At 40.3% G+C, this 15861-nt stretch overlaps 1 protein-coding gene across 1 annotated transcript in view; it reads left to right on the top strand.

The window, feature by feature from the left end:
• Positions 1–14384, top strand: part of LOC114571273 (NACHT, LRR and PYD domains-containing protein 12-like) — a 47747-nt gene extending 33363 nt beyond the window's left edge. Inside the window, exons 8-9 of the mRNA XM_028602150.1 lie at positions 11437–11610; positions 14288–14384. Coding sequence (XP_028457951.1) covers positions 11437–11610; positions 14288–14300 — 187 coding nt within the window. The 3' untranslated portion in view covers positions 14301–14384. The remainder of the gene's footprint in view (positions 1–11436; positions 11611–14287) is intronic.
• Positions 14385–15861: the final 1477 nt, after the last annotated feature.

Genomic DNA, 15861 nt, shown 5'->3' with positions numbered 1-15861 from the left:
ATAAGTACTTTGTCTGATTTAAGGACTACACATGATAAAAACTCTGAGAATTCAGATAAAAATTCAGAGTATGGACCTGGAGCTCGGTAGACAACAACAAATATAATTGACTGTACTGATTTCCGTGTTGGATGTTGAAGATTAAGAACAAGGCTTTCAAAAGAGTTATAATTTAGTTTGGGTTTAGGGTTAATTAACAGGCTTGAATCAAATATGGCTGCAACTCCCCCTCCTCGGCCTGAGCCTCTAGGAATTTGAGTATTAATATGACTGGGAGGGGTGGCTTCATTTAGACTAACATATTCTTCATGGCCCAGCCAGAATAGATCAATTTGATTATCAGATATCAATTCATTTACGTAGAGTTGACATAGAGTTGCAACTCAGACAAGCTTAAAACCGTTTTTTAATTGTGCACAGACAGAATACTGTTTATTAGTATGTAGAGAGAAAATAAGCAAAACTCGTTTTAATTCAATCTGTTCAAGCCAAGAGAGGTGATCCTAAACACACCTTCACACACACACACACACACACACACACACACACACACACACACACACACACACACACACACACACACACACTCTTCTGAAAGACTTAGCTGATTCCTTCACCTGATTTCCTGTAAATGGAGAGGGGAGGAGCACTGACCAGGTGATCCAGGTACATAAACACAGAAAGAGAAAGAGAAAGAGTAAGACACTGTTTTCAGAGAGACTGAAGGCTGAGACAGGGTGAGTATCAAACCAATATTTATTGTTTTACTGTCAAAGTCTCCAACTGTTTCTCTTCTCCTTGTGGACTGTAAAGGAAAGAAATGTTAGAATGAACATGAAGTTTAATTTATTTGTGGACACAAAGTCGTGATTGGCTGAATAATACACATTAAACCTGCGGTAAAGCAAGAAAACCAGTTTAAAGACAACTGACATGGTTTTATTGTTGTACTGTGTGTGTGTGTGTGTGTGTGTGTGTGTGTGTGTGTGTGTGTGTGCGCGCGAGTGTACTGTAGAGAACAGAGAACTTTTATCTCCTCACTTACTCATTACACAAGAATAATCATTCCATCAGGCTGAAGTAGGGCTGCTGCTGCTTTCTTGAGTGTGTAAAATGTCAGAAAATTCAATTCAGTGTGTGTGTGTGTGTGTGTGTGTGTGTGTGTGTGTGTGTGTGTGTGTGTGGTACTTCCTGTTCTTTCTGTCTTGCATGTGACTCTTTAATAAACCTCTTTAAAGATGAGTGACTGTGTGGAGGAAGAGGACGGAGCAGGGTCTCTAGTATCCGGCTGTCTGTCTATGAAGAGTGACCTCTCCAAGACTCCTCCAGACTTCGGTAATGAGCCTGGACCCTCGGACACAAAGTAAGAGAACTGCTACTAGCTCATTTATATAACTCATTCTCACTTTCCTCTACCACTGCAGTGTTTGTTAAGTTTTTCATTGATTTTGTGTTTGTAAAATAAATGAATACTAAAATGTTATTGATAACTAAAATTGAACAAAGGGAAAGCATTTGTGCCACCTTCCTCCTCATGTCTTTGATAGCTATCAGTCACCTAGAAAAAACTGTAATCTAATCTAAGACTAGTACACACTAATACAGACTTTGAGTCCTCCTAATTGTTAACAGTAGCAACAGTTTTGGTATTTAGAGCTTCCTAAAATAGAAAATGTATCAATGGTTCAAGTGATAAACATAAACATCATGGTGTTTCCAGAGGTCAAGACAACACGCAGAGAGCAGAGTCTGTAGTATCCAGCTGTCTGTCTATGAAGAGTGACCAGTCCAAACCTTATCCTCTGGACTTCAATAATGATCCTGGACCCTCAGGCACAAAGTAAGAGGATGTTTTTACCATCAGCTGTCCTGTTGGCAGATAATGCCTTGAGGATGAAGGCAACATGTTCTGTGAAAATGGTTTTAAATGGTTTCACTTCACTTGAGGTCAAGGGAATTGTTCATGACACAATTATAATGGTCCCATGACAGCCAATGTCAAAACCAACCACTTATGACTGTATATGTTAACACATAAAGCTTAATAGTTTCTTTGAGTTTAATAATTAGGCCTGCTATGACATATTTATGTCATTTGTTATTTTGTCTAGGTTAATGTGAAGTTGTTATAACAAAGACATTGACAGGTTATATTGTCTTGCTTAATATGAAGTTGTCATATCAAAGACATTGTTGTCTTGGTTGATGTTAGGAGGATGGATACCCGCATTGGATTGTGGGACATCGGTTTTGAATGCGCCAGCTCGGCTCATATCGTAGCCTACTGTTCTGTCTTATTTACTGTAATATATATTATAATATGTAATGATAACAGCTAAATAAATGTTGATAGATGTAGCGTTATAGTTTTAAAAATATTAATAAACAACAAAGCAATCCAGCTTCCCTGGCCGAAATAGACAGATATAATAACATTAAAAGAAATACATATAAACCGTGTTAAGATCTGGTGAATAAATGTTGATTAAAACAGCGATTATTGGGCTAAAAATACCAATAATAGCAAAGCTGTATCCAGCTTCTCTGCTGCAGCCCGACTGGCAGAAAGATTTGTGCTGTGATCACGTAAGATGCTTCCCATTGAAATACATTAGTTTAAAAAATGTGACCCCAACACTTAAATCTGTGATGCCGTCACAAACTGACGTGAGACTGGGTTGGTCTGTTCATACCATCCGTTATGCGATACGAATGTGAATGCGAATGTGTCAAGCCAGGCAGGTAATCACGTAGGAAGACCAAAGTGCAGCTGGATGCTTCACAAAAATAAAGCACATTTCAGAATAAAACATCTAAGTTCATGGTGATTTCCCGAGTTACGCCTACGGTGTTGTTCCTGGTGTAAATTTGGACACCTCAGGCGTGAGACAGTGTCAGCCAGGTCTTAATATTTTGAAACTACAATCAACAAATCATTTTAGTTATAAAGACATGTCTTCACAGAAAGAGAAGTGATGTTTCTTTGGAGGAGCAGCCGTCCAGTTCCAGAACCAGACCTGGACTGCAGACAGACGATCAGACCTGCACTGTACAAAGTAAGTCTGTACATCTGTCTGCTGCTGTCTGTTGTTTTACAGTCACATTTGTTGTGTCGTACAGATCAGACAGAACAGTTTAAGATCATTAGTCCACCTCAAATTTAACTGCATTTGTTTTCCGCTCCAGCAAACATTGTTTGTTTGTCTGTTAAAACAAGCAACGCTCGATTTTTCGGGTCAGCAACAGGTGACCAAGGCCGAGCTGAACACATCAGTTAATATAAACATCTTTGACGTTAAAGATGTTATAGAACATAATAGCGTTATAGAACATAAACAATAACGTCACAGTTACTTTGCTGAGTAACTGATTACTTTTACAATGTGGTAACTGAGTTACTAACTCAATTACTTCTTGGGAGAAGTAATTTGTAACTGTAACTAATTACTTTTTTAAAGTAAGATGACCAACACTGATTGTGATTGTTTTAAAGAAATGCCGATAAACGAGAGCACGTTTTTCTCCCATCCCGGATTGTTGTGTGGACTAGCCAGACCCTCCTCCGCAGCGCTGTGTTGGAAGGTTTGGCAATGTGAGCTAACCGAGTGTAGAGCAGTAATGTCAGTTTTATCATAGACAGACAGTCACACTTACAACCATAGACAGTATATAAACTGGACCACCAGACCCCGTGTCTCTGGACGGAGACCAGTGAAGGATATTAGAAGCACTTTTCCGGTGCTGGCTGAACGTTACTGCACAGCCTCCAACTGAGAAAGACGACGTAAATGTGACGTGAGCAACCTGTCTGAAAGTTGTAAGTCTTCTGGTAGCTGTACCAAGAGAAATCTCAACCATTCCAAACCTTGCAGAGACAGAGAGTGTAGGTAGGAGATAACATGGGCACAGGATAATTATTGCTAAAATGATAGTTAACATTAATAATTAAACTTAAAGCCTAAATCTCGCCAAAATGCAACCTAGGGTCTTTTTATGAATGTACCCGAGTCAATCTTTCGTTTAAAGGCATATTTAGGACGGAAGCGCCACTTTTAAGATTTACCATATTTTTGTTTTTTGGTCAAATGGCCTTTTGAATGGGAGTGATAGGGGCACACAAAATAGCTTTTTAAAACACTAAGAAGGCTCGACACAACATGAAACTTTTGCTCAAAGTATCACCAGGGGCTCTACACCTTAACGAAAGCGTTGACAACATTGTTTGTGTACCCAGAGTTTACTAAAAAGACAGGTTTTCAACAACTCACCGTAGATCTTTCAGGCCGCTACCACCTCAGCAGTCAAAACGAGTCGATATCCGAATGCGAATGAACGGACTCCATATGAGGCTCCTTTTTCAACTACAAGGTCAATATTGTAACGACAAAACAACGAATTATCCGTGCATTTATATGAAACTAAGCTTTAGGAGCTTTCCGTCTTTACTCTCCTCCCTGTTACGTTGCATTCGGGAATTGATTGTTTTTGACTGATAAAATGGCTGCGGCCGGAAACAACAAGCGCTATGGTGAGTTATTTAAAACCTTTTTTAGTAAACTCTGGGTACACAAACAATGTTCTCAACGCTTTTGTTAAGATGTAGAGCCCCTGGTGATACTTCGAGCAAAGTTTCATGTTGTGCCGAGCCTTCTTAGTGTTTTAAAAAATAGCTATTTTGAGGCTAGCATAAAAGTGCCCCTATCACTCCCATTCAAAAGGCCATTTGACCGGAAAACAAAAATACGGTAAATCTTAAAAGTGGCGCTTCCGTCCTAAATATGCTTTTAAACGAAAGATTGACTTGGGTACAATCACAAAAAGATCCTAGGTTGCATTTTGACGCGAGTTACGCTTTAAACAGCTAATGTACACTACCGGTCAAAAGTTTGGGGTCACTTAGAAATTTCCATTCCACTCATTCCAGACAGAATACCTGCTGAGATCAGTTGCATTGTTTTTTTTAACCAGGGCAGCAGTTTTCAGATTACATTATGTGCTTACATAATTGCAAAAGGGTTCTCGACTGTTGTAGAAAGAAGTGGCTGAAGAAACACTTGAAATCCATGTTTTTTGGTCTAAACGTCATACCCAAATTAAAGGTGGTACAGCTCCCATATACTTTGACACTCAGGGGTGTGCCTGATATCATTGGAAAGGTGATTGATGTGGGTTTGTTTGTGTATTTGAGAAGTGTTGTATTTTGTAGTTTTTTGGCTTTTTTATTTGCACTTTTCAAATAGAAATAAAAAACGCACAGACATATTTGTAGAAAATAATTCATATAAAATCCATTTTTGAGTCTTTTGGTGTCTGGATTGTTTCTGTAGTAAGCTGAGACATGTGGCTAATGCTGTGTTGTCTGTCACCTGTCAGATGTGTTTACAGCAGTGTATTCTAATCACTTTACAGATGTATGACTTGGACGGAAATAAAACACCTCCATTCTAGCCTCTGTAACTCTGTGTCAGTAAGGCCTAGAATCGCCCTGACACTTGTAACAAAAACTTGAGAATGTTTCCTTTCCAATGATATCAGGCACACCCCTGAGTGTCAAAGTATATGGGAGCTGTACCACTTCTAATTTGAGTATGACGTTTAGACCAAAAAACATGGATTTCAAGCATTTCTTCAGCCACTTCTTTCTACAACAGTTGAGAAGCCTTTAGCAATTATGTAAGCACATAATGTAATCTGAAAACTGCTGTTCTGATCTCAGCTGGTATTCTGTCTGGAATGGAGTGGAATGGAAATTTCTAAGTGACCCCAAACTTTTGACCGGTAGTGTAAGTCAAAACTGCCTGTGAGCTTCTCCTCTACTATACGGTAATTCCTCTACTGTGCGACAGTAAGTCGCGTGGTTATGACACAATCGATAGCCTATTTTTACAAAAACGACTGCTTAACCTTAACTACTCGAGGTCAATGCCTAACCGCAACCAATCAGGCTGCTTCGTAGGGCGGCACTTGCCTAGAAGTTGCGCGGGATCCATAATAACTCAACAATGTGTGCATCTGTGACGTCACCCGTTGGTTTGTGGACTGCTGTTTTGAAGCCCTGAGTTTAGCGATACGGGCTTCGCCATCTTGGTTTTTGCAACCACATTTGACGATTTTTGATGAGAGGGTAGTTTATGATTTAGCTAAATGCTAAAGAGGAAAGTTGCTAATTTTCAATCCTTCTGAAGCGAATCATCCAGCGGACATTTACTGGTCCTGGCACCATTCATCTGCATGTACGCCAGTACAGAAAATGAGCAAACTTTCCCTTAAGTTACCAGCTAATGCTAGCTGTAGCTAGCTAGCTTAGTTAGCAGAATGCTGAATAAGACATTTCTAGGCAACCAAATTATTTTTGATGAAGTGAAAACACAGAGTGAGAGGGGCAAAGCAGAAGACTTGAAACTAGCGACTGAGGCCATGAAACTCATTATGAAAATGTTTACTGAGGTAATAAATCAAAATTAGAAGTAGGGTTATTTTCCCATAGACCTATAGAAACAGACGTCTTTTTGCAACCAGTGGAGTCGCCCTTTTGCTGGAAATTAGATATAAAGCTTGTATAAGGCACTTCCGCATTGGCTTCACTTCTCAGGCCCTGAAACTTCATCATAAGGAAAATATTTATTTATTTTTACATTAAAGCTGGTAAAGATGTTGTAGTAGAAACACTGTATAAACATATGTCCTTATGTTAACCGTTTTCATATTGGTTATAAAAAATTCACCAGATTGTAAACTTTTCATTTTTAATTTTTTAGTTATTGGTGGTCAGCATGAATATAAGATCAGTCTGAAGAAGACATGTAACCGTGTGGCTGAAGGAAGTGATGAAACAGGAAATGGAACCCTCAACTCTAAAGGAAGTGAAACATCCCTTAAAAGGATCTACACTGCGGTCTACATCACAGATGTGCAGAGTGAATAACAACAATAAGGGTGTCACAATTTTAAATCAAAATCAACCGAAATGAAGTCACAATCTCGAATTTCAAATAAAAAAGTGGAATCGTTGATGCTGCCACGACCCCACGCCACGTCCGGTTGGCTTGTCAAGCAGAAAAAAATACACGTGTTGAAGTGCTGCAAGTCAACCTCCTGTAACGTAGCTACAGCCAGTATCCCTCCTCTTTCACTGAAGTTGCCGGTGTGGAAGTATTTTGGATTTCCAGTGAGTTATGTTGACAATGTTCGCGTTGTCGACAAAAAAGCCACATTTTGCAAGCTCTGCTATGTGCGTGTATCATATTCTGTGTGTTTACCATTGCACATTAGCCTAGCAGCTTGCGGATATTCCTTCTGCTTCTAGTTGAATCCCGACAAAACCACACGGTTGAATTTCAGCCTGCATGCACGTTTTGTAGCTATTAGAGAGAGCAACAATTTAGCGGACTGCCGAGTCGCCCTCTCTGCTCTCTGTCTGCTAAGAACGCTGTGCTGGCTCGGTAGTGTTTTACCCCCAACCAAGCCTTCAAGGCAGTGCTGCGACCATTGTCTTCAAAGCACCTAACCCTAACCATAACCACTGCCTAATCCTAGTGCCTTCCAGGCAGCGTTGCCTGGAAGACGACGTTGGGGACTTCAAACACAGCTGTGTTGTGAAGTGTCTGCCCTCAGCATTGTTAGCCAACTTTTTTTTTCTTTTTACTTTATTGACAAATTGTCAAGTTTCCAATTGACTGAAGATATAAGTTATTGTTACATTATGTTGTTAATAAATGGTTTAAATTTAACAATGTAGTGTGGTACATTGCGAACAAAGGTCAGATATTATATTGCATAAAAGTGTAAAAAAAAGAAAAAAATCGAGAATCGAACTGTGACCTTAAAATCCAAAAATTTAATCGAATCAAGGATTTGGAGAACCGTGACACCCCTACCCAACATGAGGTGAGGCAGCTCGAGACAGCTTCCAAGATGCATGAAACCAACCCAATCGAGTGCAGCGACATCTTGAAAGCCTTAACTGGCCAACAGAAACACATCAGAGTCGTCCTGATGATTGGCATCAGCAATGGAAAAACCTTCTCAGTGCAGAAGTTCACTCTGGACTGCTTCGAGGGTTTGGAAAACCAAGATGTCAGTCTGGTGATTCCGCTTTTGTTCAGGGAGCTGAACTTGATCAGAGATGAGCAGTACAGTCTACTCGAGCTACTCCATGTTTTCCATCCAACATTACAGAAGGTCACAGCACAGCTCACTGGCTCTAAAGTTCTGTTCACCTGGATGAAAGCAGACTTTCACTGGATTTTCAAAACAATGAGGTTGTCTGATGTTACAACGAAGTCATCAGTCAACCTGCTGTTGACTAACCTGATCAAAGGGAAGCTGCTTCCCTCAGCTCTCATCTGGATAACTTCCAGACCTGCAGCAGCCATTTAGATCCCTCCTGCATGTCTTGACAGGGGAACAGAAGTACAAGGCTTTACTGATGCCCAGAAGGAGGAGTACTTCAAGAAGAAAGTCAGTGATGAAAAGCTGTCCAGCAGAATCCTCTCACACATCAAGACATCCAGGAGCCTCCACATCATGTGTCTGCTCCCAGTCTTCTGCTGGATAACTGCTACAGTTCTGGACCACATGTTGACTACAGACCAGAGAGGAGAGTTGCCCAAGACCCTGACAGACATGTACTCACACTTCCTGCTGGTTCAGACAAAAAAGAAGAAGCTCAAGTATGCCGAGGGACATGAGACAAGTCCACAGGAACTGACGGAGGCTGACAGGGAAGTTCTTCTGAAGCTGGGAAGGCTGGCGTTTGAACAGCTGGATAAAGGAAACATCATGTTCTACCAAGAAGACCTAGAGCGATGTGGTCTTGATGTCACAGAGGCCTCGGTGTACTCAGGAGTTTGTCCCTCAAAAGTAAAAATGGCCACCTGGACCTGTTTGTTCACTTCCTTCATGGCCTCTCTCTGGAGTCCAACCAGAGACTCGTAGGAGGCCTGCTGGATCAGACAGACAACAGTCCAGAAATCATCCGGAGAGCCATCAACAACCTGAAGTGGATGAACAGTTATGGGATTTCTCCTGACAGAAGCATCAACATCTTCCACTGTCTGATAGAGATTTATGACCACTCAGTCCACCAGGAGATCCAGGAGTTCCTGAAGTCAGAGAATAAATCAGAGAAGAACCACCACTACCACTACTCAGCTCTGGCCTACATGCTGCAGATGTCAAAGGAGGTTCTGGATGAATTGGACCTGAATAAATACAACACATCTGAGGAGGGACGACTGAGACTGATTCCAGCTGTGAGGAACTGCAGAAAGGCTGTGTAAGTCTTTCTCCAAATTATTTTCAGTATTTTCAATTTATACATCCGTGATTTTTAGCTGCAGATTAACGTCAGACAATCCAGACTACAAAGCAACCCCAGAGTTTTCAAATCTGGGGCAGCAGTGTTTCCAAATGTCTCTCTTTTAGGGGCTTGGAGGCATAGAGAGTAGTGTGGAGACGAGGCATACATTTGGCAAAAGATATTTATTATTAAAAAAACAATGTAATAATAATAATAATACATAAATTTTTATAGCCGGTAGCTTAGCCTAGCACAGATCCTGGAGGTAACCGGCTCCAACTAGCCTACTGCTCCGAATAAGTGACAAAATAACGCCAACATTTTCCTATTTACATGTTGTGATTTGTCACAGGGTGTACAAATAACAAGGTCACATGAGACACAGCCATCTTCTAACCGTATATTAGGAACTATATTCTCAGAAAGGGAGAAGCACTGCTACTTCTGCTACTTGGGCGGGGTGATATGCTTGCAGCACCTGAGAAGCCCAGAGCAGCTTCGCCTTTCTGAGACTATAGTTCCCAGTTTACATACTGTTAGTGTATGTGACTATACAAATCACAACATGTAAATAGGAACATGTTGGCGTTATTTTGTCACTTATTTGGAGCAGCAGGCTAGATGGAACCAATTACCTCCAGGATCTGTGCTAGGCTAAGCTACCGGTAGAGCCATCAGACAGAGTTACAACACACACGGAGATGAGAAGGGTATGTATGGATTCATCTAACTCTGAGGGTTACAGTTACTAAGCTATGTCCCAGTAACTCGGCATGTTCCAGGTACTCAAAGGCACTTAACAAGGTCAACAACAACAACAAAAAACAGTAATTGATCGGTAACAGGATCAGTTCACCAACAACAACAATAACAACTAGAGATACATTTTAAAAGGTGCAGCAAAACAGCATATAAAAGGGATAAAAAAATGGAAAAAAACTAATTTAGTTACAAGTTAAAAGCTGCTTAAAAGAGGGTTTTGAGTGCAGTTTTGAAGTGAGCAAGTGATGTGGAAAGTCTCACGTCTTTGGGGAAAGAATTCCAGTGAGAGGGGGCAGCAACAGAAAAGGCCCTGTCGCCCCAGGTTCGGTGCTTGATGCGAGTGAGAGGGGAAAGGATGTTGGCATCTGTGGAACTGAGGTTAGGGTGGGGGTATGACGGTGAAGGAGGTGAGTGAGGTAGGAGGGGGCAAGGTTATTGAGAGCTTTGCAGGTGATGAGGAGGATTTTTAACTGGATTTTGTGTTGGATGGGGAGCCAGTGGAGGTCTCGGAGGACTGGAGTGATGTGGTCTCTGGTACTGGAGTGAGTGAGTAGCGGTGGGCGTGCCAGCTACAGTAGTCCAGTCGTGAGGTGATGAAAGCATGGATGAGAGTTTCAGTGGCCGAGAAGGAAAGGGAGGGACGAAGATGGGAAATGTTTTTGAGATGGAAGAATGCAGATTTGGTGATGTGGTGCTCAAAGGGGAGGGTTTCACCCCAAGGTTGCAGATTTTTGTGGATGCTGGAATAGAAGAACCATCGATGCAGACAGAGAAGTTTTGGCAGGATTTGATGAGGGATTTTCGGTCGAGGATGAAGATTTCCGATTTGTCACAGTTGAATTTGAGGAAGTTAGCTTGCATCCATGCTTTTATTTCTGTTTTGTGAGTGTGGAGCAGGTGGGAGCTGTGATGGATTTGGTGGGGATGTAAAGCTGGGTGTCATCGGCATAACAATGATAATGTAGTCCATGGTGGCATATGATGTGACCAAGGGGGAGCTTGTAGAGGACAAAAAGGAGGGGACCAAGCACCGAACTTTGGGGGACTCCCTGCAAGACTGGGGATTTGACTTGGATATGGATTTGTTGATGCTGATAAATTGGTGGTGTTCTGAGAGGTATGATTGGTAGTATTGTAGATATAGCCTTAAAAATCACTTAACATCATATTAAAATAAAATTTAACAAACACAAATCACAGCACACTGTGTATCTCAGTATAACACATTTTACAGTACATTACAGTGAATTGTCAGACACGTTTGTCCAAAGAGGTAATTTAGAATTTACTAAAATTCTTAAAATGCATAGTCTATTTTTATGATAAAATAGTCAGATGTTATTTTATTTTAAGTGTTTTATCTGTAATCACAGACTTACTGGCTGTCGAATCTCAGAGACTCACTGTAAAGTTGTGGCCTCAGCTCTGAAGTCTAACCCCTCCCCTCTGAGAGAGCTGGACCTGTATAACAACAAGCTGCAGGATTTAGGAGTGAAGCATCTGTCTGCTGGACTAGATAGTCCCCACTGTAGACTGGAGACTCTGAGGTAAGTTCATGTGTTGTGCAATATACAGTATATATTTACCAAGTTTGAATCCATAACTGTAGTTTCAAATTTAATTTGGTTCATTGTTTTTCTTACTTGTCTGAGCACAAATTTTAAACCAAATTTGTCAAAGTTTGTCTAGATGCCTAAACAGTGGGTTTGACTGTAAATTTCATCTATAATCAAAAGGGACTAACACATTGAAAACTTTGTGAATTTATCCCTCTTTGCCTAACACACACACACACTCAAACTAACTTTAAAGGGGGAGAACGTGAAACATATTTACAAATGCAGGTGTTTTGAAGTATCTTAAGTTTTTCCATTTTCAACCCTTGAAGCAAGTCATCCAATTCCAACAAATAAGCTGTGCACACTCTGCACTGCTATCAGGGCCGGCGATTGCTATAGGCGACCAAGGCGATTGCCTAGGGCGTCAATGTGTTGGGGGTGCCGTGTCGCCCTTAGGTCTACTTCCCATTAATAATAGAATTAGAACGACAAGCAAAATAAAATGTGTTTATTAAACATGATCATCCTAGGGCACCCCCTCAGCCACACGTTTACTTGTCAACCTTTCATTACACAACGTTTCCCGTCTCAGGTCAGACTCAAACACACGGAGCTCTGAAGCAGAACTGTGCGTTCACTCTCTCTGGATAAATAGAGACGAGCAGCGGCACAGACACCAGGGGCATCGGACCGGGGGTAAAACCAATACTGATTACCAGGGCCCAAGGGGAGAGAGGGCCCTTGAAAAGTCTAGAATATATTTTATTTTACCTGGATATTTTTATTTCCTAATAACATTTTATAATGCATATCAGATGAAATGTAAAGTTAGTGTATTGGCTGAATAAGTTGTTTGATTGACCCACTACATTTTGTATACAAAAAGGTCTCACCCCCCCCCTTTCTCAAAGAAAGCCAAATCAGGCTACCAAAAAGAAAGGAAAGACAGGAGGAGGATAGAAAACAGAATGAGTGGAAACAATTGGTAACTGACTTATTTTCAAAGAAAGGTGAGCACTAACTAGAAAACCAAATCCATGGTGCTAAACTGCTTGAATATCTCCGTGACTGTTAGTGCTAAAAACAAACTGAGACAACCCTTATAAAGAGCAGAACATGCACTTGATCATTTGGTTATACATGTAATCTGAGGTAAAGACTAAATACATAAACACTAACAATGCTGTTTGCATACAACACACCATTGTAATAGCCTCATTTAAAACATGTTTAATTTTAAATTAATAGGCTATAATGTCTATAATTAGCAGTAATAGGCTAATCAGTGTCATAGGTAGCTTGGTAGCTCATCGGTAGATACATATCATGTCAACATTATAGTTAGAGTTCGACCGATTAATCGGTAGGCCGATTTTTTGGCATTTTTTACATAATCGGCATCGGCCAATATCAAGCCGATTAATAGGCAGGCGCATCTGCGGGCAGCCTGGTGTTGTTGTTGTGGAACACGTGTTCGACGCACACTGCCTCTAGAGTCAATTACCAGCAGAGTGAGCAGACCTCACCCAGTGCCTAAGGAAGGAGCTGTTCCTCGGAGGATTCAATTCTTTTTCAAGTCCTATATATTTAATGAAAAACGTATGACATGTTACTGCCAACTTCGAGAAAAAAACATGAATAGGCGACATGACGTTTGGCTACTTTGGATATTGATAGCTGTCATGTCATGCTGTCATGTCACAATAATTAAGCTAGAATTTGGATCTGAGACTTTTATTATTTGTTCTGTTTGTGTGTCTATATTTGAGAGGGTTGTCAACTCAATGCAGAGAAAGAAGTTGCAGTTAAAAGACACCACCGCACCATAGGCTAGTGAAGGACTGGCTTTGCTTTGCTAGCGTTGTTGCTAGGGTTGGTACAGAGTAGACCCGCTGCTAATATGGCCCCTGTGCCTTAACGACCCGTATCTACCGGACCGAATAGCAACGCAGATTTCTGTGAGTCATTTCGGTATACTGATCGGTGTACTGATATGCCTGCGTTGCTCTCTGATGCTTGAAAACGAATGTTAGAATAACAGAAACATTGCAGCATGTGACGCTAGTTAACATTACACTTGTCAGCAGCTAATGTTAGCCTACCGTTAGCTAGCAAATGGATTAAACACGATTAAAATGCTGACAGCTAAACGGTGTAAAGTGTGATTTATTTCACCGTATAGGATCCAACAGCAGTTAATGTTGCCGTTGTCTACTTGTCTGAAGAACAACACAGACGGTGCGTCGGGGTGCATTCAAAGTTGTTGTAAAATACCCTTTTGCCATGGTGGTTGTTTTTGTCGTTCAACAGCAATTTACTAGTGAAATACATTATTATTATAAGTTATAGTTATTACATTATTATTAAATCATTTAATTCTGACCATATGGCCTAAAGTTGTTTTCCCCCCTTTTGCGATAATTAGGTTTTGTCCATTTGGCTTTGTCTGTCAACAAACAAAACAAACCAAAAATACATGTTTCAGGACAGTTTTTGGGAAGATGATAGAAACGTTTTTAGCCTTGTATCACTTACAATGCCCTGAATTATTAGCTGATTTTTAAAACAAATGTTAGATTTTATATCTATACCTATCTATAAAATGACTTGAAGAAGATACTATACAAAAATACTAACTTAACCTTGTATTTTCCCCCTTTTTTAGTCATTACGTCTGATGGCTGAAAAGAAAACCACCACCTTATGGCAGCGCTTCACCCAGCCAACACCAAAACAAAGAAATGCTGCTGGTTGCTACTGTGTGTCAGCACTACTATTGTTAAAATGGTTGATTTATTTTATTGTTTTCAGATGTTTGATAAATGCTGCTAAGTGCACTAAACTTTATCTTTTCATTGAAAAGTTTATTTGACAAAGTTAAGTTTATTTTCTTTCTTTCTTTCTTTCTTTTTTCTTAACCATTTTGTTTATTTATACAATATATGTTTTTACATTATACATGTTTAATGTAAGTATACAAGTGCAGACTGGTGTTCAAGTGTTCAATAAATGTTTTTGTTGAGAAATTTTGTGTATCTTAAGTACTTATTAGTGTTAAATTTTATCTTTTAAATAGAGGTTAAAAACAAGCAAATATTGGCCAATTATCGGCCAAAAATAATCTGCAGCATATATCGGCCATGGGCCAACCCTGATTTTAAAAGATCGGCATTGGCATCGGCCTGAGAAAACCCATATCGGTAGACCTCTAATTATAGTTATGTCAGATTTAGTAGAAACAGATGTTAACATTGTGGAACACATGGCCCTCAGTTTCAGAAACTGTCCCACCAGGGAGTGGAGTAGCAACAGACCCCTCATCATCCTCTTTGGATTTGAGACAAGGTGAGCTTATATCAAAATTAAAGCAAACCATGTTTAGCCATTTTGACTGAAAAGTGTTTAGTAACACTAACATGTTAGTGTGTTTTATTATATTAGGTTAATATCAGATGTATCCTTCATAGAGAAAGATGATGGAGAAGATGTGATTGAGGATGATGGGAGTGACAGTAGGGAGTTCTGAGCACAGTGTGGAAATGAGAGCTGAGGAACTGGAAAGTAGGCAGAGCAGTGCAGACCAGTTTTTGCCAGAGGATACAGGACTATGGACGCGCTCTGGTGTGGGCATGCTGCAGCAGATGTGTCCCTATTTCTGCGTAGTTTTGTGTTTCCACCTCCGATGTGTAGCAGCGTACAGCCACTTCCCTAAACTGTCTCATTCAGAGACCAGTGTCCCAAACAAGGGTCTGAGTCTGTCAGGAGGTCTGAGCTCTACCGTCTCAGCAGAGATATCACGTACTGCACAGCAGACTATGGTGCAGGATTATTTTCTGAAATATAGTGACTTTATTCTTGTAATAGCTTATTGTATTATCACTTTATTTTTCTCAAAATATCACGACTCCTCCAAACCTCAGAGAACACAGATGAGATGAGTTATATTTTGAATGTGCACAAAGTTTTGAACATGAGCAGAAATCTTGCTCAAACACATCTGAAATATTACAGTCCAGGAGTTTATTAATTCATTAAAATGAATTCATATATCATTCAGGTGAATAATTTTAATATGTACATTTAAGGAGGTTACTTCCTCAACAAAAGAAGCAAAAGTAGGAGGAGTAAATGATGCCTAGGCTACATGTGTTGTGACTCGGATATATTTAGAAAAGTCGATCTACAGGAGAATAAATAGTTAAAAGCAATACAGAATGCCTGAGAGCCTTACTGCAATAT

Source organism: Perca flavescens, chromosome 16 (assembly GCF_004354835.1).
Source record: "Perca flavescens isolate YP-PL-M2 chromosome 16, PFLA_1.0, whole genome shotgun sequence".
Lineage (NCBI taxonomy): Eukaryota > Metazoa > Chordata > Actinopteri > Perciformes > Percidae > Perca > Perca flavescens.
The sequence above is the reverse complement of the archived record's forward strand: the minus strand, read 5'-3'. Positions and strand labels throughout refer to the sequence as shown.